The sequence below is a fragment of the Podarcis pityusensis genome, assembly GCF_964106645.2.
Source record: "Podarcis pityusensis genome assembly, chromosome: 7".
NCBI lineage: Eukaryota > Metazoa > Chordata > Lepidosauria > Squamata > Lacertidae > Podarcis > Podarcis pityusensis.
This window is the reverse complement of record NC_138031.1, coordinates 25,676,564-25,704,379: the sequence shown is the minus strand read 5'-3', so window position 1 is coordinate 25,704,379 and position 27,816 is coordinate 25,676,564. Positions and strand designations below refer to the sequence as shown.

General features: G+C 43.8%; 1 protein-coding gene across 1 annotated transcript; it reads left to right on the top strand.

The window, feature by feature from the left end:
* DPY19L4 (dpy-19 like 4) lies at window positions 1–27,215 on the top strand. The gene is made up of 19 exons (XM_081014048.1): window positions 1–237; window positions 7,234–7,332; window positions 8,606–8,730; window positions 9,585–9,675; window positions 10,911–11,032; window positions 11,584–11,729; window positions 13,125–13,248; window positions 13,908–14,042; window positions 14,272–14,403; window positions 15,648–15,746; window positions 16,110–16,183; window positions 17,338–17,496; window positions 19,391–19,510; window positions 20,085–20,205; window positions 20,900–20,956; window positions 21,587–21,669; window positions 22,687–22,819; window positions 23,420–23,578; window positions 23,997–27,215. Exons 1-19 carry the CDS (start codon window positions 225–227, stop codon window positions 24,159–24,161), a joined length of 2,157 nt encoding a protein of 718 aa, XP_080870174.1. The 5' UTR covers window positions 1–224; the 3' UTR covers window positions 24,162–27,215.
* The last annotated feature ends 601 nt before the right edge of the window (window positions 27,216–27,816 follow it).

The following is a 27,816-nucleotide window of genomic DNA, read 5'->3' as shown; positions in this document are numbered from 1 at the left end:
TTCCGCTTCCGCCTTGAAGGGGGAAAAGAGAGAGATGCTGGCTGGGCGAGAGGGACGCTGACGGGAAGCGAGAGGCCGCCTCTTCTGCAGCCCGAGCGGGGCGTGTGGGGCTCGAGTGCGGCCGGGCGCGGGGGAAAGAAGGAACGGGAGACCCCGGCCGGCCCCTGAGCTCCGGAGAGGCCGGCTCCACACCTCCGGGGGCTCGTTCGCGGCGGCGGCTGGCGATGGAGAAGGAAGGTGGGCGCTTGGGACGTGCCGCGCGCTTCCCTTTCTCCTTCCCAGCCCCCCCCCTCTCGCCCTGGGGCTGCGGGGCTCCGCGGCCGGGCTGGAGGAAGGCGCTGCGGGTTGAGATTAGGAGGGGCGTGGATGTGGGGCGTGTGTGTGTGTCGGGCTCACCGAAATGCAAGAAGGAATGTGGGCACTGGGAAGCCAAAGGGGTCGTGGGGACGGAGTTAGGAAGGCGAGGACGACCAGGTGGGCATTTAGCTCCCCTTCGTCCCTGTACAAGTGAGTGTGTATGTGGATTTTTTCCCCTCCTTCTCTCTTTTGGCTTCTCAGTTTCTGCAAACAATTGTGACACAGGTAAAACCAGGTTTTTCGAAATGCAGGTGACAAAAGTAAGTGGTTGGTTTTTCCAAGGAATATGCTTTGCCTGTTAAGGAGTTCTCTGGACAGGAAGCACTTGGGGGGGAAAGCAAAATCTGCAGGCGCCCAACAGGGGTGTGTGATGGTTTTGATGCTCTCTGCGTTATATGGGGTTCTTGTGCGTCTTCCTACACGGAAGAGCTTTCTGTGTGAGGAGGTACAGCCCATGTTTGTTTTAATTGGCTTTCATACTCATTTGCTTCCATCTTCCGTGCCTTTTTAAAGTTTTGAAAAGTCTAAACCGCTGGTATAATTTGATGGGACCCTCAGGGTGGCTTCCGATGAAACAAGGTTTAAGCAAGATTGTATTAAATGCACAAATAAACAACATATCTTGTACCAAAGTTGGCAGGTATAGACATTTGAAGGAGTGGAACAAAAATATATTAACAGCCCTCTATCTGGTTCTTGTTTGAAAGAAAGAAAGAAAGAAAGAAAGAAAGAAAGAAAGACATATGTCAGCTCAGCAAGATCTTGCCTTTCCAACTCCAGCGGTTGTTGCAACAAAAATATTGTTGCACCAACCTTGTGAAACAGAAGCAAGATGGCCTGCCAGACCTATTGATGAAAGAGAAGTCCTGGTCTTTAGCTTCTGGCAAAGATAGGACTCTGAGCTCTCCCAGCACCCCCTTGGACCAAAGCTGTTTTCAGTTAGGTTTAAAGCAGGGTTAGAAAATCTTTGGCCTGGGACCGAAATGGCCAGGGACCCTTCATGCCTGGCCTTCAGGACTCCCTGCAGGCTGCACACCCACCCTGGCCACACTGTTAACCAGCCCTGCTTTGCACCTTCCTTAAAGAGTTTTTGCCAGGTTGGGATGTGTCCTTGAACTCTTGCTTGCCTGTGGGGAGGATAGAGAAGGGTTGTGAGCATATGTGGAAACTACCCTACCTTACAAAGGTCAAATTTACACCCAGAGGGGAATGTGGGCCTCAGACTGAAATCAGTTCCCCTGGTTTAAAGGTTGAAACTGGTGCTTTGGTGCTTTTCATTGTGTCAGGAAGCCAGTGCCAGATCTCCTAGCATGGTTGTACTGTGCTCTCAGTGGCTGATAATGAATGAGACACCACATTTTTAATTAACTGAAGTTTCTGAACAGTTTTCAATGACAGATCAATGTAGAGTGCATTGTTAGTACCCTAGCCTGGGAGTTACAAAAGTGCTTGTGTATTTCTTAAGTATCATGTGATGTCCCTACCACAAAATATGTGCCCCAAATTATCTCAGAATATTTAACCACACTCATATCTATAAGGACAATTCTATAAACTAATGTAAAAACAGAAACTTTCATTTAACACACCACCAGATTTTTATACAATGGTATCCGTTGCTTGGTCCCTGCTCCTGCCAACCCAGCAGTTTGAGAGCACGTCAAAGTGCAAGTAGGTACCGCTCTGGCGGGAAGGTAAACAGTGTTTCAGTGCGCTGCTCTGGTTCGCCAGAAGCGGCTTAGTTATGCTGGCCACATGACCCAGAAGCTGTACACCGACTCCCTCAGCCAGTAAAGCGAGATGTGCTCCACAACCCCAGAGTTGTCCATGCCTGGACCTAACGGTCAGGGGTCCCTTTACCTTTACCTTTACCATGGTTTACGAACTTAATCCGTTCCGGAAGTCCGTTCTTAAACCAAAGCGTTCTTAAACCGAGGCGTGCTTTCCCTACTGAGGCCTCCTGCTGCAGGTGCCCTTCCACCGTTTGGCTTCTGAGGCAAAGCTCGCTAACTGGAACACCTTCCGGTTTTGCAGAGTTCGTTTTCCAAATAGTTAGTGAACATAGACCGAGATACCACTGTATTTGGCTTACTGTTATCTTTCTTTCCCCTTTCCTTCAATTAGATGAACAGAATTTGGTCTAAGCTACATAACCTAAACATAATATTATTAAGTTGTTTTTTTCATTCTTTGAAGCATACTGTCTTAAAGTTTTAATAATTTTGTGGAACATACTTCTGGGTGACAGGTTCAACATACGTATAGATGATGAGGGTTTTCTATGTGGCTCAAATGCAACAGTGGTCTTTGCAATATAAAAAACTCAGATGCAGTACATGTGCTCAGTCAAGTGTTAACTTTTGACTAATAAGCTAAACCTACCTAAGCAGTTAAAGTCTATGTGTGCATTTTGCAAGCATCCTCCAAATGAGCATGCATTAAAGAAAAAAGACTAGTGGTGGCCTGTTACCCTAACACTGTTATCCTTGAAGCACTGGCTTGGTTATATCATGCTTGTTTTAAGGTAGTTGAGCAATTGGCACCAAGAGAAACTTTTATTTATTATTGCCATCGTTGCAAGCTGCTGTATTTTTCATTGACATATTGCTTGTATCTCATTTTGCAATATGTTTAATGTGCCCTGTTCCCCAGTCTGCATCCACCATCATACACACCTGCAGCCATAAACCACCTGCCCTCTTCCACCTCCCATTTCTGTTACTCACCCACTCTGCTCCCTCCCCAACCTGGGAAAAGATTAAGAGAAGTGGGGCCGGACAGTGACCTTAAGCAACTGTTGTTTTTGCACCCTTGGACAATCTCGTTATCTCCTTTACAGATACTTATTTTTGAAAGGAAACTTAACATTTTGCTTTAGATATGACCTTATCACATCATAACATTCTTGGCTTTATTGCACAACATAGTGCTGCTCATATCAGGTTTGTTTGGTATTGTGAATGTGTTTACCTTCAAAGATCAGTATATAGTATTTTAGATATCCTAAACATCTGGACACACCAGCTCAGAATTCAGAATGTCATTTGCATCTCTGAAAATCTCCTAATTCTGGATAAGGGACTACAATGCTGACTGAGATTGTCTAGATTGTTCTTAGTGATTGCGGATGAGTGAGATTTTTATCTTCTCTGTGGAAAGAGGTTTGTAATGTTTATTGGGCTTCGTGAGCCTGACAAACTTGTTTCATAAGAACGCATGAAGAGTCCTGCTGAATTTGGCCAAGACCCACAGAGTCTTGTGGCCCCATTCATACATGTAAAGCAGTATCATACTGCTTTAAACAGTCAAGGCTTCCCCCAAAGAATCCTTTTTAAAGGGTGCGGAGAAACTTTAGAAACTATTGTTCCCCTTAGTGAGCTAACTATTCCCAGAGTTCCCTGGGGTTGATTGTTAAACCACTTTGGGAATCTTAGCTCTGTGATGGGAACAGGGATCTCCTAAGAACTCTCAGCACCCTTAACAAATTGCATTTCCCAGGATTCTTTGGGGGAAGCCATGATTGTTTAAATTAGTATGATACTGCTTTAAATGTATAGTGCAGATGGGACCTTGTTTTTTCCAAGGATCTGGTATTTAGAAGTGTTTCACCCCTGGAGATGTGGAGATTCTATTTAGGTATTGTTGTTGTTTAGTCGTATAGTCATGTCCGACTCTTCGTGACCCCATGGACCAGAGCACGCCAGGCACTCCTGTCTTCCACTGCCTCCCGCAGTTTGGTCAGGCTCATGTTTGTAGCTTTGAGAACACTGTCCAACCATCTCGTCCTCTGTCGTCCCCTTCTCCTTGTGCCCTCCATCTTTCCCAACATCCGGGTCTTTTCCAGGGAGTCGTCTCTTCTCATGAGGTGGCCAAAGTATTGGAGCCTCAACTTCACGATCTGTCCTTCCAGTGAGCACTCAGGGCTGATTTCCTTAAGAATGGATACGTTTGATCTTCTTGCAGTCCATGGGACTCTCAAGAGTCTCCTCCAGCACCATAATTCAAAAGCATCAATTCTTTAGCGATCAGCCTTCTTGATGGTCCAGCTCTCACTTCCATACATCACTACTGGGAAAACCATGGCTTTAACTATACGGACCTTTGTTGGCAAGGTGATGTCTCTGCTTTTTAAGATGCTGTCTAGGTTTGCCATCGCCTTTCTCCCAAGGAGCAGGCGTCTTTTAATTTCGTGACTGCTGTCACCATCTGCAGTGATCATGGAGCCCAAAAAAGTAAAATCTCTCACCGCCTCCATTTCTTCCCCTTCTATTTGCCAGGAGGTGATGGGCCCAGTGGCCATGATCTTCGTTTTTTTGATGTTGAGCTTCAGATCATATTTTGCGCTCCTCTTTCACCCTCATTAAAAGGTTATTTAATTCCTCCTCACTTTCTGCCATCAAGGTTGTGTCATCTGCATATCTGAGGTTGTTGATATTTCTTCCGGCGATCTTAATTCCTGCTTGGGATTCATCCAGCCCAGCCTTTTGCATGATGAATTCTGCATATAAGTTAAATAAGCAGGGAGACAATATGCAGCCTTGTTGTACTCCTTTCCCAATTTTGAACCAATCAGTTGTTCCATATCCAGTTCTAACTGTAGCTTCTTGTCCCACATAGAGATTTCTCAGGAGACAGATGAGGTGATCAGGCACTCCCATTTCTTTAAGAACTTGCCATAGTTTGCTGTGGTCGACACAGTCAAAGGCTTTTGCATAGTCAATGAAGCAGAAGTAGATGTCTTTCTGGAACTCTCTAGCTTTCTCCATAATCCAGCGCATGTTTGCAATTTGGTCTCTGGTTCCTCTGTCCCTTCAAAATCCAGCTTGCACTTCTGGGAGTTCTCGGTCCACATACTGCTTAAGCCTGCCTTGTAGAATTTTAAGCATAATCTTGCTAGCGTGTGAAATGAGTGCAATTGTGCGGTAGTTGGAGCATTCTTTGGCACTGCCCTTCCTTGGGAATGGGATGTAGACTGATCTTCTCCAATCCTCTGGCCACTGCTGAGTTTTCCAAATTTGCTGGCATATTGAGTGTAGCACCTTGACAGCATCATCGTTTAAAATTTTAAATAGTTCAGCTGGAATATCATCACTTCCACTGGCCTTGTTATTAGCAGTGCTTTCTAAGGCCCATTTGACTTCACTCTCCAGGATGTCTGGCTCAAGGTCAGCAACCACACTACCTGGGGTGTACGAGACATCCATTTCTTTCTGGTATAATTCCTCTGTGTGTTCTTGCCACCTCTTCTTGAATTTAGGTATTGTAGCTTGTGGCTAATAGCTTCTAGTCCCCTCCCGTGCCCCCATAATGGGGGTCCTTTGAAATGCTAACCATCCTAATTATGTGTCAGAGTGGAAAATCTGTAGACCTATTTTTAGCACTTAACCTTGCTCAACTTTCCCTTTCACCTTGGTAAAAGGTATTCAGGAGTGAAAACAAGATTTTCCTTGTTTTTAAAGCAGCAGGAAACTAAACAGAAGCAGTTTGCTTGTGTGTTTTGGTCACAGTTCAGCAGTCTGTAAAATCAACATGTACGTCATTTAGCTGACTTCCTCTGTGTTACAGTGTGGGTGTTTTAATGCTTTTTATTTAGACCTTCCTGTTATAAATAAGGTTTTGAAGCTCAACTGTGTGAAAAAACGTTAATTTGCATAGTCTTGTCTGTGTGTGGTAAAATAACCAGTGGTATAGAGCTGTAGTGTTCAAAGCTGTACCTTTTTTAAAAATAGATTACTTACCTGCCCTTTACCACAAGGTCCCAAGGCAGTTTACAATAATAAAAGGCACAATTATAGAACAAAGAAAATAGATACAATGGTGAAACCAGAAAAGTGTAAAAATAATTAAAAAACAGCTTCACATATAAAAATAGTTTAAAAGTGTTCCAGTACAGATGCAGTCTGGAATAATGATCTCTACTTAGCTAAAAGTCTCCCTCTGACACACAGATTTGCAGGAGGTCTTCTCATAGGAGATCACAAGTAGAACCTGTAAGAAAATGATGTAGTGGGGAGCTGTTCAGGGTTCTGGCCATTTCATTCCCCCTGCCTTGATTTTCAGCCCCACTCCCTAACAACAGTCAGTGCCTGCTGAGCATGTTCAGTCCTCGTTGGGCCCTTTTTGGGAATTCTCCCCAATTTAGGGGTCCCCTCCCAAAAAAACCCCAATTCTTTTAAAATACTTTTTCTTGTGAATGTGTTGGTGGGAGTTTGTAGGAGTGTCAGTGGGCAGAAGTCTTGTGTCTGAAGACTCTCCTGCCAATTCCCTCCCCCCTTTCCCTCCCCATGTACTTAACTTCTGACCTTGGAATCTGGATGAATTAAAAACAGGTTAAAATCAGCCAAGGTAGCGATAGTAATTGGCAGAGGAGAAATGGCACAGCGGGAGAAGGATTAAAACATCTGCCTGCAAGTGCCCTCACTCTGCACTTGCCTTCTGATACCTATTATTTGTTATTTTGCAATTGTTCCTCAGTGCTCTTCAGTGCCATGGAAAGGGGTCCACTTGGGTCTCCCAGGTTAGGGAGTTCCACAACATGGGCACCAAAACTGAAAATGCCAGCCAGCCTTCTGTTGATGTCAGTGAGATGCAAAGCAGGGCCTCTGACTATGACTATGACGGTGGGGGGTCTGGCTGCTTATGTAGGAAGGCTGCCCTTTGAATACCCTGAGCACAGACAGTTCACTGGGGCTGATGCTTGCCATTGTCCAGCATTATGCTAATATATGGGCACCACACCTAATTAGAAAACTTAATGAGACACAATCTTTTTTGGAAGAAGTCCCACTGAGTTCCATGGGACTTGTTCCCAGATAAGAGAGAGAATGTGTATTTGTAGGATTGCAGCCCAATAATAACTTCTGGCTCTGTTGTCAGGAGCTGCAGATCTGAAGCAGAGAAAGAAGCCGAGCAGTACAGAAGCTGAAGGAAAAGCTCCTGAAGAAAATGAGGAGGAAACGAAAAAGTCAAAAAAATGTAAGTTGTGCCCTTTTTTTTAACGTGGCGCTCTACTTCTTTCATTGTAAAATCATGTATATGGGTTAAGATTTTCTCTGTGTTGCAAATTCACTTTGCAATTCTTCTGTTGCACCACGTGAAAATCTTTACATTGAGGGGGGAAAACTTGTGGCTGCAGCACACTGTGTAATAGTGCAGCCTTGTACATCAACATGCAAAAGTTTCTCTAGCCTGTTAAAGAATAAAATACTAGCCGACTACAAAACTAGGAGCCTGCATTTCTGTGCTGGCTGTGGAAGAGAGAAGCCTTCTTCTTTGAGACCAGCAGGGAAAACACATATTATCAAACCTCTTAAACTAGTAAATGATATTTGATTTCCAGTAATTGACTGCTAGTTTTGGGCTAGCAGTCAATTACTGCAAGTGTGGACCATTTTGTCTATTCTCCATGTAACGACTGCCAAACAAAAGGCTAGGCTGTCTTAGTGGTTGACTCTGCAGTTCATGCTGGTTTCACAGTTACTCTTCTGCAAAGCAGTCACGTTCGTGCATCGCTTCCTTTGCCTACAGGCGTACTGCTGATGGGCCATCTACATGAGAAATGTACAGTAGCTAGAAACGAAATCAGTTTATGCTTTTCCCTAAAGAACTCCGAGAACTGCAGTTTCCCCTTAAATAATGCTCCAGTTCAGTCTGGGTGGCAAGCTCTGTCTTCAGTGAGAGAAGCTTCCCTGGTTAAAGTTCTTCTGCCCATTTCAGCAGCTTACAGAGTGGTGGAAATGATGGTTCTGCTGGAGCATCTAAGCCGGAGTCCGCAGAGTTGGAGGGTGATGACGTGACTTCCTCAGGCCACAGAGGTGTTGACAGAATGGACTCCTTCTGTGCTGGAGGTTCTGGGGAACGGGAAACCAGTGTGTCTCGCCCCCTGTGAACAGTTCCCTGTTCTTCCTTCAGTTCTTCCTCCAAATCCTCATCCCCCAAAGAGGGGAAGGTCATGGCATTGGAAGGCTTAGACCAGGACACACTCCTCAGGAAGCTTGATAGGAAAAACAGCAACAGGAAATTCCAGATTGAACTATATAATGACTAAAGTATATAATGGCACTACCCACACAGCGGTCTGTAGCTTCTGTGTGTTGTTGGAAACTCTTGATCAGGTCACTGGAACTGGCTGATATGAGAATACGGGATTAGGCGGACCATTGGTTTGGCCTTGAAAGCTTTGTTCTTTGTGCTCAAGACCTAGAGCTTCCTGGTGGCTTCATGTGACGTTCCTAACATTCCTTTACAGATGTCTTCATTCCACGTTTCGCAAAGCTTTTCTTTGGCTGTCTTGCAGCAGTCATAAGTGGAATGATGTATGCCATGTACCTTTCGACATACCATGAGCGCAAATTCTGGTTCTCTGGCAGGCCGGTAAGGAAATAGAATCATAATTACAAACAATACGGAAAACACACTATCTTTACCTTATTCAGAAGAGAGGAGTCTCTAGCCCTTGGGTTGAATGTGGCCCTCTCAGCCTTTCTGTCTGGCCCTCAGAACTTCCTCCAGGCCATGTCCCCTTTCCCCCCTTCTCTGCACCCTTTATTGGGCTGGTCTGAACTTGAAGTGTGATAAAGCATCTTGCGTACTAGGACGGGTGGGTACAGACACCTTTCTCTACTGGAAAAGGGCTTCTACCAGATGGAGTACCAGTATCAAGATAGTTAGGCTGTCATATAGGAACATAAAGGCAGCTCTTTTTAGCTCATAGATACTCCAGATTAATTCCCATTATTGTGGTGAACAAGTGTGCTGTTGCAATTGCCAGAAGCTGCAACTGGAGTTTTGTGCTGCCCCAGGTCTTTTCCATTGAAATATTTTTCACAGCCTCTGTGCAAGGAGGAGGTGTTTTTTGTTCTTTTGCTGTGTTTTACTGTTGGCTTTTAAATCTTGTTAACATTTTGTAGTGAGCCACTCGTGGAAGTTCATTGACAAATAGCTCAATAAATCTTATAACTATTATTGGGTGATATCCAGCATTCATCAATAGAGCAGACCCATTGAAATTGTTGGACTTGTCTGCACTCAGTTTGCTGTGAGTATGACTTAGTTGAATATCACCCATTATTGCTGTTAGGATTATTAATGAATGGAAATGACACTCCAGTCGAACTTCCCCCATGATTTATTAAAGATGTATCCTTTCTCATTGGATGGTTGTGTCATCCAGGCAAATGAATATAAAATGAGAATATGATTTTGGTTTTTTGATTTTGGTTTTCTAGGAGCTTGAACGAGAAATCACATTTCAGGGTGATGGTGCCATTTACTACTCATTTTACAAAGACTTATTAAGAGCTCCCTCCTTTAAAAGAGGTAAGACACATACATTTACTAAATAGCAACTGAGACAAAATCAGAAAAGATAGTACTGAGTAGCTTCTTGGGATGGAGGAGAGAAAGCATGTAAGCTTTCAGATTACACAAAGATGTTGCACAGGCTTATGTAACTCCGTTTGCACATCTTCTTATCAATGCAAAGTTGGTTCATCAAAGCTTCCACTTGTGTATTATATCCCATGTTCTCTGGGATAATCTATTTCTAATCCCATTAGGCCTTGTGGTCTGGAAACCCTAACCCAGTGGTCAGGCAAAGGAGAACTATGGACCTGATCTGTTCCCCTACAGGAGACAGCTGAGAATCCCCTGTGAGCCACAGAACTTCACTCCACCATCAAAAGCTCTTTTCCCTGGATTGTGCTGCGAGCTGTAGAGTAGAGCAGGGCCTGCGCTGCTAATGAATTGTAAATAAAGAGCTAGATTTCAGGACAGGCGCAACGAAGCTTGCACACTGTGTCGTTCAAGAAGCTGCAGTGTTCACTGCATAGTGGCAAAGCCAGAGGCTGCCTGTCAAATTCTTCAACAGGAGGCAAATGCAGGCTTTGTAGCAGGACTAGTTCTGGAAGGGAGTTACTAGCCTCCCAAGCAAATGGGTGTAGATGCTCTCCAATACATGTGTCTAACCTTGCTTGTTATGTTATGAAATGGCATCTAGCAGCTTTTCACAAAGCACATTATCCTGAAGGCTATTCCTATATTTCACCCCATGGAGATGCCCTATGCCTTTGCAAGTAGCCTCCGCAGTAGTCCTGTTCCAGCATTTAGGGAATGGCAACACAAGTAGCGGATTTGGCAGGCACACATCAGTCCTGCCTATGGTGTTCCATCTATTCCATCCACCTCCAATCCTCTCTTGTTCGGCAGGAAGGTCTGCATTCAACTGAACATGCTTAGAAGCCTCCCAATAACTGGGAATACTGTGCCATCTGTGGTCCCAATTGCAAGGAGCCTTCAGAGCCTGCTCAGCCGAATACCCTTTGGACCTTCCTACTCAATGCAGGAAGGATGGGGCCAGCACATGCAAGGGCATTGGGGGGCGAGACTAGTTGGCCTGGCCTCAACTCATGTAGATGTTCCATTCTTAGGCATGACTCCTGAACAGGGCTCAAGTTGCAGAAACCAAACATGGTAGAACTCTTCCTTTTGTTGATCTTGAGAAATTGCATAAATAATGCTGGCATCCCTTCCTCCCACCCAAATCTCATTCTCAGGCGTTAATCAGTTAACTCACGACAACAGGACTCTCTCGCTGAAGACCATGAATGTCGTGCGGCAAATGACGTTGTATCCAGAATTGATCGCCAGCCTCTTATACCAAGCATCTGGCAGTGAAGTATGCTTTGCCCCTCTCTTGTTTCTTTACAGTCCTAGGGGATAAGTAGTTGAGAAGTGTGCTGCCCTAAAAGCAAGCAGCTTGTTTTCCTCCAGAGCATTATATGTGGTGAGCTGTCGGAGGACTGCTACACTGTGCACTGAGGGTTCTCTGTGTGCCCAGAGAAAGTGCAACCCCCTCTGTGTGTAATCAGCCCCTTAGTTGAGACCTGGGTGTGGGGTCTCAGTTAATGGAAGCACCCCTAAGAGTAGTTTGAGTAGTTTAAGGAAGTCCATATCCTATATTTTGAAAAGCTGAAAGCTGCATGGCTGCAGTTTATTGCTATGAGGGTTCTCAATGACCCATGCAAATAGCCTTTGCCTTTGCTCTATAAAGGGGTTCGTGTTTTGCGGCAACAGTAAGGTGCTGCTGCTACTCCCCACCCCCGGTTATTATCTTCCATCAGCTTCATGGGCTTCTCTTTCCATTTGTGAATTTCAAACTGTGCTTTATTGTTGTAACTCAGCTGCTAGTATTGCGTGTTTGAAAATATTTATGTCTTTAATTTTCAGGAGGTTATTGAGCCAGTATATTTTTACATTGGCATAGTATTTGGACTGCAGGGGATCTATGTGACTGCGTTGTTCGTAACCAGCTGGCTAATGAGTGGGACTTGGCTGGCAGGGATGCTGACTGTTGTCTGGTTCATTATTAACAGGTAAAGCAAATCTTTACTACCCACCCCACCCCATAATTTGCTGTTCTTTCCCTGCCTTGAACTGAACAAGCAACTGTATTCCTAATTCTTTCTTTTCCTTTTCCCTTCTACACTATTTCCAAAGGGAACTTTTATGAAAGTTTCTAGTTGTTGATGTATTACACTACCAGGAAAGGTTCATTCTGTAACTGGAAATATTATAAGAGCGGGAAATGGATCATGTGGATAAGAATTGGTTGTGGCCTTTCTATTTCACACACACACACACCATACTTTTTGTCCTGTGGTTTTTGTTGGTTACATTTGCATGTTGGGCTTTAAATGTCTGGAAAGTGTCTTGAAGCCCATCGTACGAAATTCTCTGTGGAGAGGTTATAGGCATATGGATTCCTGATGGAGCTTGTCGCTTTCCACATGCCCTTTCATGACAGGGCAAGGTATTTAATTCTTGTATATGTAGTTTATACTCCAATTTGTGGCTATACTTTGTGCTGTTTTGTTGTTTATAAAATCAAAGATATACATCTGAGAGGGAAAGAACCCATTGCATAGATCATTGCTTTTGCAGTATTGCTGTTTAAAATTTAGAAATCGAAATGTTATTGTAAAAGCTCATTGTCCTTGCTTTCATTAGAGTATGCTTCTATTTGTAGAAGGCAGTCTTCCCAACCAGGTATTTTGGCCTGCAGCTCCATTCAGGCCTATTGGCCATGCTGCCTGGACCCAATATGTGTTGTAATCTAGAGGGCACCAGGTTGGGTTAGGGTGAAAAATGACATCTAGGATTAAATAGCAAGGCTATTAATGATCAGTCCCCCAAAAGTTCTAATCGCTAAAAACTCCAAGGCTCTTTATTATGGTCAGTGACTAATATTCAGAAAAAAAGTCATACAAATGAATATACAAAAGAATACCAAACAAAACAAAATAGAGAACCATTACAATAAAAACAAAATAGAGAACCATAAGTGTTGTATTATAAAATGCCCGGCACAGAGAACAAAATTATCAATTTGCTAAAATTAGTCTCTGGAGAGTTTTACACGCAGCAGCACAATATTGAGCCATCCTGGAAGAGATGGATGTGTTCTTATCAGAAAGGAGTAAAATAGCATTAAATGCATCCAGTCGTTCTGGGAATTTCCGTTTGAAATGGGTCAATAAAAACCATGCATATCACAATAGAAGGAGCAAGTTATCGATTCTACCTCTCCAGATTTGCAGGGACATTTACATTGACCACAGAGGATTTTTTAGAACTTCCCTTCCAAAAGTGCCGATCGCTTAAGGCTTTATTGCTGTTACGTTGTTTCTGTCAAGAGCAATAGTCAAGCCTATATTTATGTTCTAAAGTAACCTGTATATTTTAATGGGTCGTCCCTGTATGTTTTCCAGGGCAGATACCACAAAAATAGACTATTCTATCCCGTCAAGAGAAAATTGGGCATTGCCATATTTTGCTTGTCAAGTAGCAGCTCTTACTGGCTATTTAAAGAACAACATAAATCCTTCTGCTGAGGTAAGATGAAGATGTTTTCAGTCAAAATATAATAGTATAAATAGGCTGATCAGATTTGAGAATCTTGATCCAGTAAACCATTTAGGGCCAGGGGCTGAATGTGGCCCTGCAGGCTTCTGTGTTTGGCCCTCTGAACTCTCCCCAGGCCACACCCCCTCCATAAACACACTTTCTACTGGCATTCCTTCACATCTTGAGTACTTTTGCCTGGCTGGCATGTGTCCTTAAACCCAGATAATGCATTATTGTTTCCGTGGATGGAGGATAAGAGAGGAGCGTTCATACCATACGAAGGTTTAAATTTACATGAATTGCTCCGCCCACTCCCCTGGCCCAATCCAGCGCTGCCATGTGGCCCACGGGAAATTGCCCAGAGGCAAATGCAGCCTTTTGGCTGGAAAGGGTGCCCCAACTCTGCTTTAAAAAATGAGATGGTTTTGCCTAAGGAAAAATGTAAAGGACCAAAAAAACATTCATTTTTGAGAACTGTTAAGGCCTCTTCTTCTTGCTACTATCATATTAAGAATAAAAATGCATTCAAGAGTTATGCAGGATTAAGATGGAATGCCAGTTACTGATACTATATATTTTTTCCAATCTTGCTTTGTATGAAAATAAGTACATGGTGATTAAGATGTCTTCCCTTTCAATTCCCCCAGAGGTTTTGCTACCTGTTGGTGAGTGCTTCAACCTACACTTTCATGATGATGTGGGAGTACAGTCACTATCTGCTGTTTGTCCAGGCTGTGTCTCTCTTCTTGTTGGACACTGTGGGTTTCACGCAGACAGAGAAGGTATTTTGGCACTTGAAACTTACCAATTTTACTACCAGTTTAATTGCTAGCTTGTTGCTCTTCCCCTCTCCTTTTGCCTGCCTTCTAAGCCTGTGAACTGTTCATTCTGCTAACAGGCACAGATAAAAGGCGGGCAGAAAAAGTTTAAATATAGAGGATGGTTGTTTCTTGCAGCCGTGATCGCCTGTTGCTTTGAGGGTCAATACCTTTTTGCTTTTCCCTTCCACAGGTACATGAAGTGTATAAGGTCTACCTCTTTTCTCTCTTTCTGGGATACATGTTACAGTTTGAGAATCCAGCTCTGTTAGTGTCTCCACTCCTCAGCCTTGTCGCAGCGGTGCTGCTGGCAAAATACCTCCAGGTAATAATTGGGAAATCATTTGGTGGTTTTACCTCTGCCTGTACTGCTGTTCTTTTTCTCTTTCTCTCTAGCAGAGGTAGTGAATCTTTTTAAAACCTGAGGTCTGTGTTCCACCATGGACAATCTTCCATGGTCTCTTTGTCATGGACGGGCTGGATACAGTGGAATGGTGGGAGGAACCAGCTGGGGAACCCCCAAGGGAAAAAAGCCCAGAGCCCAGGGATTGGTGTTGGGACAACAAAGAGTGGTCAGAGGGAGAAGAGGGAGCAGACTGGGAGAAGGAGGTGTCAGAAGCTGAAGAGGTAACAGGATTTAGTGAGCAGTAAGAGCTTGTGGCAGAGAGAAGTCCAGAATCAGAAGCAAGAGGCCAAGAGGCGGAGATGTGTCAGGCTGGTGAAGAAGCCAGGATGGTTCCACCTCCGGCTGCGACAAGCTCCCCTCCCCTTTGGTCTTCCAGAACCAGGAGAGGTATGAAGTGAAAGGAGCAAAGGCAGGCATGCCGGCATAGTCTCAGGTGGCTTGGGAAAGACCCGGGAAAGGAGGAGACTTAGGCAGCTGTGGGAAGGCAGGGACATTCAGAAGAGTTGCTGTGGTCATTAGGCCTGGCACTACTGAGCAACCCTTGTTTCTTCTAACTCCTGACATCTCTGCATGTGGGGCATGAAAGGCCCAAAGTGGGTGGGGTCTGAGGCAAAAGTGGGCGGAGCAACCTAAGTAGGATGCATCCCAGCCATGAAAAGGGCAGAGTGTTCTGTAACACAACACGTCTCTCCGTGCAGGCAAGCGAGGTCAGGGACACATTCCAGTCAGGCAGAAGTGCTTGAGGAGAGTGTAGAGAAGGGCAGGCGAGGGCCATGGTTTAGGAAGTAGGGGGTGGACGTGGCCTGAGTGGGTTCTGAGAGGCATGGAGGGCTCCATTTGACCCACAGGCCTGATGTTCCCTGTCTCCCTCCTCTATAAGAGCCAGTGTGCTGTGGTGGTTAAGAACGGTAGACTCGTAATCTGGTGAACCGGGTTCACGTCTCCGCTCCTCCACATGCAGCTGCTGGGTGACCTTGGGCTAGTCACACTTCTCTGAAGTCTCTCAGCCCCACTCACCTCACAGAGTGTTTGTTGTGGGGGAGGAATGGAAAAGGAGATTGTTAGCCGCTTTGAGACTCCTTCGGGTAGTGATAAAGCAGGATATCAAATCCAAACTCTTCTTCTTCTTCTGTAAAGTTAATACTTCCTTGTCTGTTTTTTAGATGAATACGAAAAAGGGGACGCTTCTTTCAAGGATGCTGAAAGTCATTTACTTTTATTTGGTATTCACAATAACAGTGACTTTGAATTTTGTAGTGAAGGTAAGATTTTATTTTTATTTTTTAAAATTAATCATACAGGATAATGAAAGCATTTGTTTGTTTTTGGATGTTAGTTGCCTAGGGAAACAATAATAATCTTGAAATTCCTCTTCCTGCTGTGCTTTTTCTTTTTCTAATGGGAAAAGGTAGTGGATAGAACTGGTAAAGAATTAACCCATCTTTTGAAACACTCAACATGGCTAAGTTTTTTTTGTTTTAAAAAAAATCTTCCAGTAGAAAATGTGATGCTGCTAACTGAAAGATTGTTTATCTCTTGCGGTTGCAAATGTTTGTCAGATGTAGCAACGGTCTGTCTCAAAAGTGTGGTGCTAACATACAATTTCCTTTCTGTTTGTTTTGCAGACTTTTATTCCCCATAAAGAAAATGAACATTTAATCAAAGTGCTTGAAGTAAAATTGGGTTTAAACATTACTAAGTAAGTCTGAAGTGATATTTTGTAAAATGCAAGGAGTTGTACATTACGATCACTGGAGGAGAGCATAGCGTCTGTTTGAGAATCTTATCAGCTCTAACCCAGTGGCAGCTGTCCAGGATCACTAGCAGAGCTTTACACACTGAGATGGGGAGTACTTGTTATTACTTGATTTTCAGTATCTTAGGGAAGGTTGATGAAAATGCCAGCCCAATGTGCAGCTGTTGTGAAAGACAAATTCAGTGTTGGGAATCATTTGAAAATAAAGCTGCCGATACCGTAATGCGACCACATTTGGAAAACTGTATACTGTCTGGTTGCTGCACTTCTAAAGGGATATTGTCGAGCTTTAAAAAGTGCAGAAAAAGGCAGTCACAATGGGCTGAAGCAACTGGAAAGATTATAGCATTTGGAGCTCTGTAAAAAGCAAGGGAAGGGAATGGGGACATGATAGAGGTGCGTAAAATTCTGCATGGTGCTTGGAGAAAGTGGACAGAGTTTTTTCTTCCTCTCATGATGCTAGAAGCTGGGGTAATCCAATGGAGTTGAACGATAGCTGTTCCAAACAGAAGGAAGTGCTTTTTCACACAACACACTAAGCTATGGAGTTCACTACCACAGGATTTGGTGAACGCCAGCAATTTGGTGAACAGCTTTAACAGGGGTTTAGAAGAGCATATGGAGGATAAGGCCAACGTAGCTGCTGTCTGCCACCTCTGGAATCAGAGGCGGTATGGCTCTACATACCTGTTGCTGAGGGTCACGGGCAGAAAAGTGCAATTGAGCTCATGTCCTGCTTGTGGGGAGAAGCAAGTCACCCAGTAGGGTGGAGCTGCAATCCTAGCTTCCCAGCAACAGGGTTGCTGCCACTTAACTGGGAGAAGGGGAGGCAGGCACCGTGGCAGGAGCACCAGATAAGATTGGCGTGGTGCAAAAGGACCAGTGGAGCCATCCTGCCTAGAAAGCAGCACTGCCTTTGCTTCTGGGCTTCCCATAGACATCTGATTGGCCACTGTGGGAGCAAAGTGCTGGAGCAGACAAGTCTTTGGTCTGATCCAGCAACTGGGTGATTAACCATATTAGAAAATGCAATTGATAGGGCTTATACTGACTGGCTAAGCTCATGACTGCCCCCCCACTTTTTTTGCAATTTATAGAAACTTCACAATCAACTGGCTGCTTTGTCAAGAGTCCCTTCAGACACCATCCCAAGACTTCTTTCTGCGACTCACTCAGTCCTCACTATTGCCTTTCTACATTTTAGTGCTAATCATTTGCCTTGTGTCTGTTGGCCAGGCCACCTTCAGGAGAATTAGGTAAGGTAACTTCTCTCTGTTCTCAACCGCATGGTCCGTAGCTTGTTTATGACCTTACGTGTTAGTTGCTGCATGTAATGGATGTACCTTCAACAGCAAACACCAGCTGCAGAACAAGAACTTCCAAGCTGGAAAAGACTGTTTTTGAGGTAGTACATATAACTTCCCCTGCCTTTGCTTATGACATAATATACGATGCATGCATATCTGTTTGCATTTGAATGCCTAACCCTCTTCTGTTTTTCCATCTGAAAAAATTATCTAGAATAGTAGTATAAATCTGAGCTGTTGCATGTAAAGGTGTGATTGTAGGCAAGTACGTGCTGCACACGACATAGAATATATACCACCCTTAGCTAACCCTGGTGCCCTCGGAGGTTTCTGACTACAACTCCATCAGCCCCAGCCGGCATGTGCTGGAAAACATCAGGTTGGCTAAGGATGGTGACATTACGGTGGTGACATTAGTTCACTGCCCCACCATCATGCCTAGAGTGCTTCAGCATTGGAAGCTGTGTGAATCTGCTCAAAGACTGAGCTGAAAGAGATTGAAATTGTCATATTGGATATGTTTAATGTTTTAATTGTAGCTGGTTTTGGGTAAGCAGTGGCTGTGCTGAATAAAGATACTGCTGCAAAAAGGGTTGGTGGCAGGGCTGGGGGGAAAATTTCAAGAGGAGGGGGAACTTAAGAGGTCTGTTCTTGGGTTATTGTAAGGCTTTAAGTTGATATCATGGAATGGTTGGAAGAATGGTTGGAGGAACCACCTGGGGAACCCCCAAAGGAAAGAAGGCTCAGAGCCCAGAGAGGAGTGGTGGGGCAACAATGAGCGGTCAGAGAAGAAGGAGGAGACTGGGAAGAGGAGGTGTCAGAAGCTGAAGATGTAACAGGGCTTAGTGAGTAGGGAGATTCTGTGCCAGAGAGCAGTCCAGAATCAGGCAGAAGCTGAAACCTGAGAGTGGGAGGCCAAGAGGCAGAGATGAGTCAGGGATTGGCTGGACGAAGAAGAGTGGTGGCAGCCAGTAGACCAGGAGGTACCCGAGGGGGAAGGGGACTTTGAACTAGGTTTGAGACTTGTGGGACAGGGAGAAATCATCAGCAGAGAATGAGGGTGAATTGAGGCAGCCACAGACATGGATAGAGGAGCAGGGACGGTGTCTTCTCTGCAATACAGTCCTGGTTCAGCTCCTTCCCCTCCTCAACTCTCTGTGCAGGAATTAAGGGTTGAGAAAAGGCTACAACAATTAAGAAAAGTTGAGTCGCAGTGAAAAAATGTAAGGAGGAGGGAGGTATAAATAAGGGGGAGAGAGGACAGAACTTTAGCTTCTGCAACTGACGTGCTTATCTGATGAGTGTGCTGTGTGCTAACTCATTTGTTACTGAGCAAAAAAGTTAATTGCTGCAAGCACTGTGCCTGGTTCCGCTTACAACGTCGGACAAAAGACGGAGGGGCTTTTCTGGCAGCCTGACCGGCTGGTGAAGAATCACAGGTGCCTCCCCCTCCTGCTGTGACAAGCTCCCCTCCCCCCCCAGTCTCCCAGAACCAGAAGAGGTATGAAAAGGGCGGAGGAGAGGTTGGCTTCATGCAGGAACAGTCTCTGATTGATTGCTTGGGGAAAACCCTGGAGAGGAGGGACTTTCAGTCTCGGCATCTGATCCATGGGGCAAGACTTAAGAGCGGTGGGCTGCTGTGCTCAATAGGTCTGACGCTCTGCCAAATCTTTGCAGATCGTGTTCTTGCTAAAAAAAAAAGTTAACTTCAACTTGCATGGTGTGATTTAATGCAAGCTTACTTCTGACAAATGGGCATAAGGAAGAGCCCCATCTCAGGGCTTGATATGGACTGCTTAGTTGTCTATGGTTTTTCTTTGTCTTTGTCTTCCACATGCTGCAGTGGTGAACCAGTCAATGACACAGGGAAGCTTGAGGGCGGGAGGATTGGAGAAAGGCCAGAGGTTGTGTACCATGTACTTCACACACTTTCGCTGGGATTGCTTGCAATGATGATGGAAGGGTGAGTTTGTCTAGGTTTGTTTTCCCTGGAAGTGGCAAGGAATTACTCTTAACTTGCTTTCATTTCTTTCTGGGTGGGGATGGAGGAACTCTTTCAGACAAATATATGTGCTTGGATCAAAATGGGCTTCAGTTGCAGAATCAGATTTTAACTGCAGAATAGGGCTATCTGCACCCTAGGAAATAGAGGCAAGAAGACCCCTCGGACAGCCTGACATTGCATGATTGAATAGGATTCTTATGGGTCTGCGAGGACCATTATGTACTCCTGCAGCCTCTGGAAGTACTGTTCTATGAAAGCAGCTTCAAATACCTATTTTGGATGCCTCAAACAGGCTTAGAAATGGGTTTGAGTCTAAAGAAAGCCCACATAGAAGTAGTTTGCTGAAGGACACAGAGAAATTGCTGTAGGTTTCTTTGCAGTCTTCAGTGGTGTCTTTTTGAGTTCTAGATGTTTACAAAGCTTTTCGCGAAGGCACTTGGAGATGGTAGTGGGATTGGATGCTGTAGCAATATCTCTTGAACAATGTATGTAGGAACTCATCTCTTTATGGATTTGCATGGTGGTTTTCTAGAATGAAGTACGTGTGGACTCCCTATGTTTGCATGATTGCTGCGTTCGGTGTCTGCTCCCCAGAGCTCTGGATGACTCTTTTCAAGTGGCTCCGACTGAAGGCTGTGCACCCTATTTTGCTGGTGAGTTCCTAGTTCTAATTAATTGTATCCATGGAGGAGCTGTGTGCATGCCATCTCCACCCGCAACCTTTCCCCCACTGCATGGGGGAGAAAGCCTGAAGGGGAATGATAAGCATGTGCAGCTGAATCTGCTTTCAGTCATCCCCAATGATCAGGAACCCTGCGCACTGGATACAGTGCCTGTTCTATGACAATTATCTCTGGTCCTGGCATAATGTAAGTATAGGATTGCTTTGTTAAGCTGATTAACCGACAGTACAGTGGTACCTCAGTTTACGAACTTAATTCATTCTGGAAGTCCGTTCTTACACCAAAGTATTCTTAAACCGAGGCGCACTTTCCCTACTGAGGCCTCCTGCTGCCGGTGGCCTTCCACAGTTCGTCTTCCCAGGCAAAGTTCGCTAACTGGAACACCTACTTCTGGTTTTGCGGAGTTCGTCCACCGAATAGTTCGTTAACAGGGCTGTTCATAGACCGAGGTACCACTGTATTATTTAGAACTTTTCAGTGCAATCCTGTACACGCCTACTCAAGGTAAGTCCCATTGAATCCAATGGGACTTCCCTCCATGCAAATGTGTGTATATTACTGCAGTCCCAATGAGTGAACTGTAGTGATAAGAAGGTATCTGTGCTTGCATAGTTGAGCACTTAAAAGAGCAAATCTTTTATGGTGTGTCTGATTGATATTTCAGGCTCTTATCCTGAGTATGGCAGTTCCAGCTATCATAGGCTTCAGCTTGTGGAAAGAGGTAAGATAATATGACGCTCCCATTATTACTAACAGCAGTCAGCATTATCCAGTTGGAGTATTGGTTGAAGGGGACTTGACAAGGGTGAACAGGTAGTTCATTTTCATGCTCGTGCAGTTCTCCAAATTCTCCATATATTGCTGTGTTTTGAGATAGGCTTTTCCAACGTATCTCTTTGGCCAGAAATTCACAGCTAAAATGGCAGCAGCAAAAGTGTATGGCCACTAGGTAGCACTGTGAGTCTCAAATGCAGGCTTGGTTGGTTTGCTAAAGTAAATAAATAGAAATAAAAATGAATCTAGCCCGGTGATGAGGAACTCCTAAGAAAAACGAACACTTTATATTAACCAAACATTTTATTAATAAATTGTGGATAATTTTGTTGGGAGTATTTGTGTCAAAGGGGTTCCTTTTTTCTTTTACTAATGCATTATGAAGAATAAAATGGATTCAATTTCTGTCCACTCTGATGGAAGCTAGCCTAATAGTGTAGCGAAGGGCTCTTGAGCATTGATGCTGCTGCGATTTGATAGTGAAGCTAGAAAGGTGGTTTTTAGTCTGATCCCCTGCATTATTTAAAGTTCTGTAATTTGTTTTCCCACAGTTCATAGCCTTGGTGCTTCCTTTTAGTTTTTTCCTAGGATAATGGCAGAACTTTCAGAACTTCAGGAGTTTTATGACCCTGACACAGTCGGACTCATGACCTGGATCAAGTAAGCCATCCCATTTTGTGTACTTTTTGGTGTTCCTCCTTAGTGCAGGATATTTTTTGTAACCTAAGCTGCAGTCAGTGCAGCGGTTGTTTCCCTCGCACATGCCTCTAGCCAAGCTCCATGTGGCCCTGCCACTCACCTTTTTGGGTTTGCACTCGGCACTTTGCCCGGTTGAAGAAACCTTGGTGAATTGAATGTGTGTGTTTTAACCCATCTAGATTGCATGTTTTGCTATTGTCAGCATTACAGCTGTGCAGGACCCCGTTCCTGTCGATTCCTCTATTGCGCAGCCTGGAGTGGTGTGATGTGTTGCGGCACCGCCTATCTTTTGCCTCAGACAGCTAGATGTCTTAGACTGGCCTTGCCTTCACTGCTGCATTTTGCACCAGCTGAAGTTTCCAAATATTTTTCAGAGGCAGCCACACACAGAGTGCCGTAAAGGTAAAGGGACCCCTGACCATTAGGTCCAGTCGTGACCGACTCTGGGGTTGCGGCGCTCATCTCGCTTTAGTGGCCGAGGGAGCCGGCGTACAGCTTCCGGGTCATGTAGCCAGCATGACTAAGCCGCTTCTGGCGCACCAGAGCAGCGCACGGAAACGCCGTTTACCTTCCCGCCGGAGCGGTACCTATTTATTTACTTGCACCATGACGTGCTTTTGAACTGCTAGGTTGGCAGGAGCAGGGACAGAGCAACGGGAGCTCACCCCATCGTGGGAATTCGAACCGCCAACCTTCTGATCAGCAAGCCCTAGGCTCTGTGGTTTAACTCACAGCGCCACCCGCGTCCCTACAGAGTGCCTTATCATTCTCTAATCCTCATGGAACTAAAGAGTGGTGACTGTGTCCCAATACACCCTCTCTAGGAACAGGCGCCGTGAGCACTGCAGTCTTAAGCTGTGCAAGAGCACCCCTGGCTGTGGAAGCACAGACAGGTCCCAAGAGCATTTTCAGGCTGTACTATATAATTTTATAGAATTACATAAGTGAGGACATGGTTTCTCCTCCCCCCCCCCCCAGAAGACAGGCTCCTATTGCTGCTGTGTTTGCCGGCAGTCCGCAGTTGATGGGCACGATCAAGTTGTGCACTGGCTGGATGGTGACCAATCTGCCCCTGTATAATGAGGAGGATCTGCAAAAGAGGAATGAGAATGTGAGTCATCTTTGCTTTGTCCCATATTTAAAGGGCTTCTCACGTTTTGTAGTGTACGTTGAAATCTTTGCTGGGGATAATGTTTCTGTTATTCCCATTCCATAGGCGGGAAATGGAACCTAAACTTGCTCATGTATTTTGAGTACAAGCTGAGAAAGTTAGAAAGTTAAGTTCATTCAAATCAACAGAAATTTAAACTCCGCACTGTATTATTGTTGCTGAGGATTCTTCCAAGTGGAAATAAAAACCATTTAACTCAATGGGGTCTGGCGTAAGTCTGTGTAGGATTCAGGAGTAAAACTCACTGATTTTTACCATGTGCCTAATTTACACTCGATTGCACCCTTTGTTTACTGGCCTTAGTGGCTCTGACCCAAATATCTCTGTGGAGTTCAGTCTATGTTTTTTTGCCTCTAGTTCCAATGTGGAAGTTGATCAGCCGTTTCACCCCTATAGAGAAGGATTCTTGAGGGTGACTGCTTTTGTTTGACACATGATGAAAAGTTTTGTTTAAAATTCTTGCATTAGAATTGTTTCCCCCCACCCCATTAATTAATGAATAAGGTTTTTAAATTTCGATTGCACATTTGAATCCTGCAGATTTTTCAGATCTATTCCAAAAGATCAGCTGAAGATATTTACAAGATACTCACGTCATACAAAGCCACCTATTTGGTTATAGAGGATTCCATTTGCAATGAGGTGGGGCCTGTGAGGGGATGCCGGGTCAAAGACTTACTGGATATTGCCAACGGCCATGTAAGTAGCACCTTGAGCTTCTGTCAAAATTCTTTTGCAAGTTTCCTTTTAGAAGGCATAAAGTTTCAAATATGATTATTTGAATATTATTCATCATAGAATAATTGAGTTGGAAGGGTCATCTAGTTCAATCCCCCTACAATGCAGGAACTAGGTCATACATGACACAGGTAGCTTGCATTGAATTTTCTCATATGGGATAATAGATTCCGTGCTGTTAATGAGTGGCTCCTACATTCTACAATATACTTTTAGAAAGAATTGTTGCTCTACAAATGAAATGTTCCTCTCTCTCTTTCTCCAGCACAGCTAGACTAGTGTTGTTGACAGTTTCGCAGATCATGAAATTAAGAATTGGTTAATGTCAGTCCTTTGTGTGCATTGAATTAAAATACACATTTTCCTTCTTTCTCCCCAGGTGTATTATGAAGAAAACGACAGCTATGGCTACTCTAAATATGGACGGTTTTGTCAGGAGATCAAAATGAACTATTCTCCGTACGTGAACTACTTCACTCGAGTATACTGGAACAGATCCTATTACGTATACAAAATCAACACTGTGATATCCTTCCAGTCCTGAGATGCCATTTTGAAGACTGACTTGAGTTGGCAGAATTCCTAAATGGGAAGAGGTCATTTACAAACGTACTTTTTTATATCCCATATACAGTATAAACACACACACACACATCCTTGAGAACATGCAAAACGGTACCTGACTGGAATACTGCGGACAGACTACAGAACAGCGAAAGAGAGAGATGCTGCAAGGCCATGCGAGTAGAATATGGACTGTCTTCCATATTTTAAAATACCTCTTCCCAGCTTTTCCAGTTTTAACCTTATTTTAATGTGCATTGATTTTATTTTTTATTGTTTATAGCAACTGCTGCCTTTAAGTAGTTTTATTTACATGGTTAAATATAAAAAAAGGAACGTGTAAACCTTCTGGGCATGATCCTGAAGCTATGCATATTTATCTGGGGTTGTGGGAGGATTTTCAGTCCTTTTTGGAGCTGTAGGTTCCCACCATATTTTTTTAATGAATGGAAGTGGAGCAGGAGGGTTTGGAGATTGCTGGAAATTATTCGGGTTGGGTGGGGTATGAGTTGTATACAGGGTAGTGCTTGGCTGAGATTGATTCTTGTTAATCATGGTTGCTAGCTATGATCTGCTTTCTGGCAGATCTGTCATTGATCTTCAATGGGGCACAATTTTACCCAACGTTTGTTGAAAGACTGTATCCTAAGAAGGTAGCACACAGTGGATTACATGTCTTTAAAAAAGAAATCAGTGTCCCAAATAAGAGTTTACTCTTAATATGTACAATTTTCTTTGAAATGTGTAGATGTGTTTTAGGAATATACATCCAATATTATGATGGAGACCGTCTAATTGTTTCAGATATACAATTTAGTCCCTAAACAGGAAAGGGCTTGGAGAGTTTTGACTTAACCATTTTGCAGATTTCAGCCACTTTGCAGAACTGTGCGTCTGCTTAAATATGATGGATGGGGTTAATCAGTTTGATCTGGTTTTATAGCCTTGTTAAAAGTTATTTCTCGAATTGGATTTTAAAAGCCACACACTGAAGATGAAGCTGATAACAGCAGGTTGTATTTTGGGTTGTTTAAAAAAATTTAAATATTGTTATGGGACCTTAGCAATTTCTCTCCACGTATTTTATGTTGTTGTTCTTGGTAATTTTGTTTACTTTTCTGTGTGTGTGTGTGTCCCCCCCCCCCCATCCCTCTGAGTTTGATATTTATGGTCTTTCAAAAACAACAATCCTGAAGAGTTTTGTTTTTTTAAAGTGTAAGCTGTGAGAGCATTCCTTCTGTGCTTCACGGAAAGCCTTCTATCCACTGACTACAACTGAAATTCCAGATGTTGGCATTTTCATTCAAGGTACACAAACATGAGAATAACCAGGCAAAGCAGATTTAGTATGTGTATATTTTATTACACACATTATGTGTGGTACTCATTGCTGCCTATTTTATGCAGGTCAAACATTTTTTGAAGAGGAATTCATTATGAAGAACTCCAGCTCATAGAACTTAAAATCATATTGGTGTTATGATTTCTGAGAGGGTATATATTGTACTGCTGAGTGATTGGATGTAAAATGCCTTATGACAGTAGCCTTGAGATGCATTCACTTCGACAATGTCTGTATCCGTGAGGTTTTGTTTTAATGCCGCAGTCATTCTCTGTGTTCCTTTACAAATGCAATTATGCCTCTGCATTGAAAAAAATTCTGATGCTGCAATAAATTGCATCAGATTCACTTACCTTGAATTTACTGCAAGGGAATTTATGTTTCAATACTGTTTTGTACTGACTGAAGGGCTGCCCGTTTTGACATGTTTCCAGCATCAAATACTCCACCTCCCTTCACCAAGCACTGCTGTGGTGTAATCACCTTTGATTTCTATGAGGCTTCCATGGAAATAGATGCAGGTCATGCAGTAACATCAATATGTCTGGCCAGCTCTAATACAATATCATTAATGGAGGTAAACCAGCAACCTCTATGGTAGTCTCTAATGTTCATGAATTCCACTCCTAATGATTGCACTTCTGCGCTGGCTGAATTACTTCAGCCCTAACAGTCTTGCTCAAAATGCAGTTATATCTCCGCTTCTGAAATGGGCTCCTTTTGAGTATTTACTCCAGTGCTGAGTAACTTTAAGCTTGTCCACATAGTTGAAGATGAGCTTGTTTTCCAGCCTGAAATTTTGTTTTATGTGTTGTTTTGAGCATGCAGCGCATAAGCCCTTACCCCTGATTTTTAAGTAGTGATGTTGCTTACCCGTATCCCACTCCTCATGCTTGAAGAGAAATGAAATCCGATAGCTCTCAAGTTCCAGAAACTTATTACAGCAACAAGGGGTGGAAAGTGCCGCTTTGCTAATAGAGATGGAGGTACTCCACCTGGAAGTCCCCTGCATGCCTGTAGAGAAGAGGGAAACAGGACATGGTGGGAACAAGCACGTATTCCTCCCCACAGTAGCCAATGGGAAGGTAGAAGAAAAAAGCTACCCCTTGCCCTGTCCACGGCAAAATCTCGGGACAATGGATGAGGACAGCTGCTATTCTCCCTGTCACAAATGTACAGTAGGATTGCTCTGTTTTGTAAGCTTTCTCTGTGAGTTGTGGGACCTTTTGAAATCAGATCTGCAGCTGTGGAAGGAGGAGGTGGTGGCTCTCATGGCCTCTGGTTAGATAAAACCTTTACAAACCGTGATAGTGTTTTTTCCCCTATAGAGAAAAAAGTAACAAAAAAATTAAAACTGCAAATGTAATGTTGGTTATTGGGCTAGCTGTTGAATAGCCAGAAGTGGGAGGTAGATGAGGTCTTTTTATTTTTATTTTTATTAGTTGTGCAAAATGCAGCATTTTCCTAACATTCCCTGAGGACTTTGAAGGCGGTATTTGGAAAGCTTGTAAGCATCACTCTAATTAAGTGTTTTTTGGGCATAACCTGTTATGGTTCTAATGAATGGAGAAATAACTAGCCCTTTAAAAAAAAAGCATTCAAACCTCTTGCTGTCGATGTTGCAGTCCAGTTGGAACATGTGCCTTGTAAACCTTTTTTTTTTTATTAAAGAAACAAACTCTAACCTCTGCACATTTTGTTGATTCTTTATATGTCTACAATCCACAATTGAATTTCAGTAGGGACAAATGTCAGGTTCTACACTTAAGCAGGAAGAACTAGCTGCACAAATATAAGATGGGGGGACACCTGGATTGCCAGTACTATACGTGAAAAGGATCTAGGAGTTTTAGTAGACCACAAGCTTAACTTAACAGTGTGATGCAGCAGCAAAAAAAGCTGCTGCTATTCTAGACTGCATCAACTGAAGTATAGTGTCCTAATCAAGGGAAGTAATAGTGCCACTCTATTCTGTCTTGGTCAGACCACACCTGGAGTACTGTGTCCAGTTCTGGGCACCACAATTTAGGAAGGATATTGACAAGCTAGAATGTGTGCAGAGGAGGGCAACCAAGATGATTAAGGGTCTGGAAACCAAGCCTTAGAGGGAATAGTTGAGGGAACTGGCTATGCTTAGCCTGGAAAAGAGGATACTGAGAGAAGATATGATAGCCATCTTCAAGTATCTAAAGGGCTGTCACATGGAGGAAGCATGTTTTCTCCTGCTCCAGAGGGTAGGACTGGAAACGACAAGAAAGGAGATTCCGACTAAACACCAGGAAGAACTTTCTGA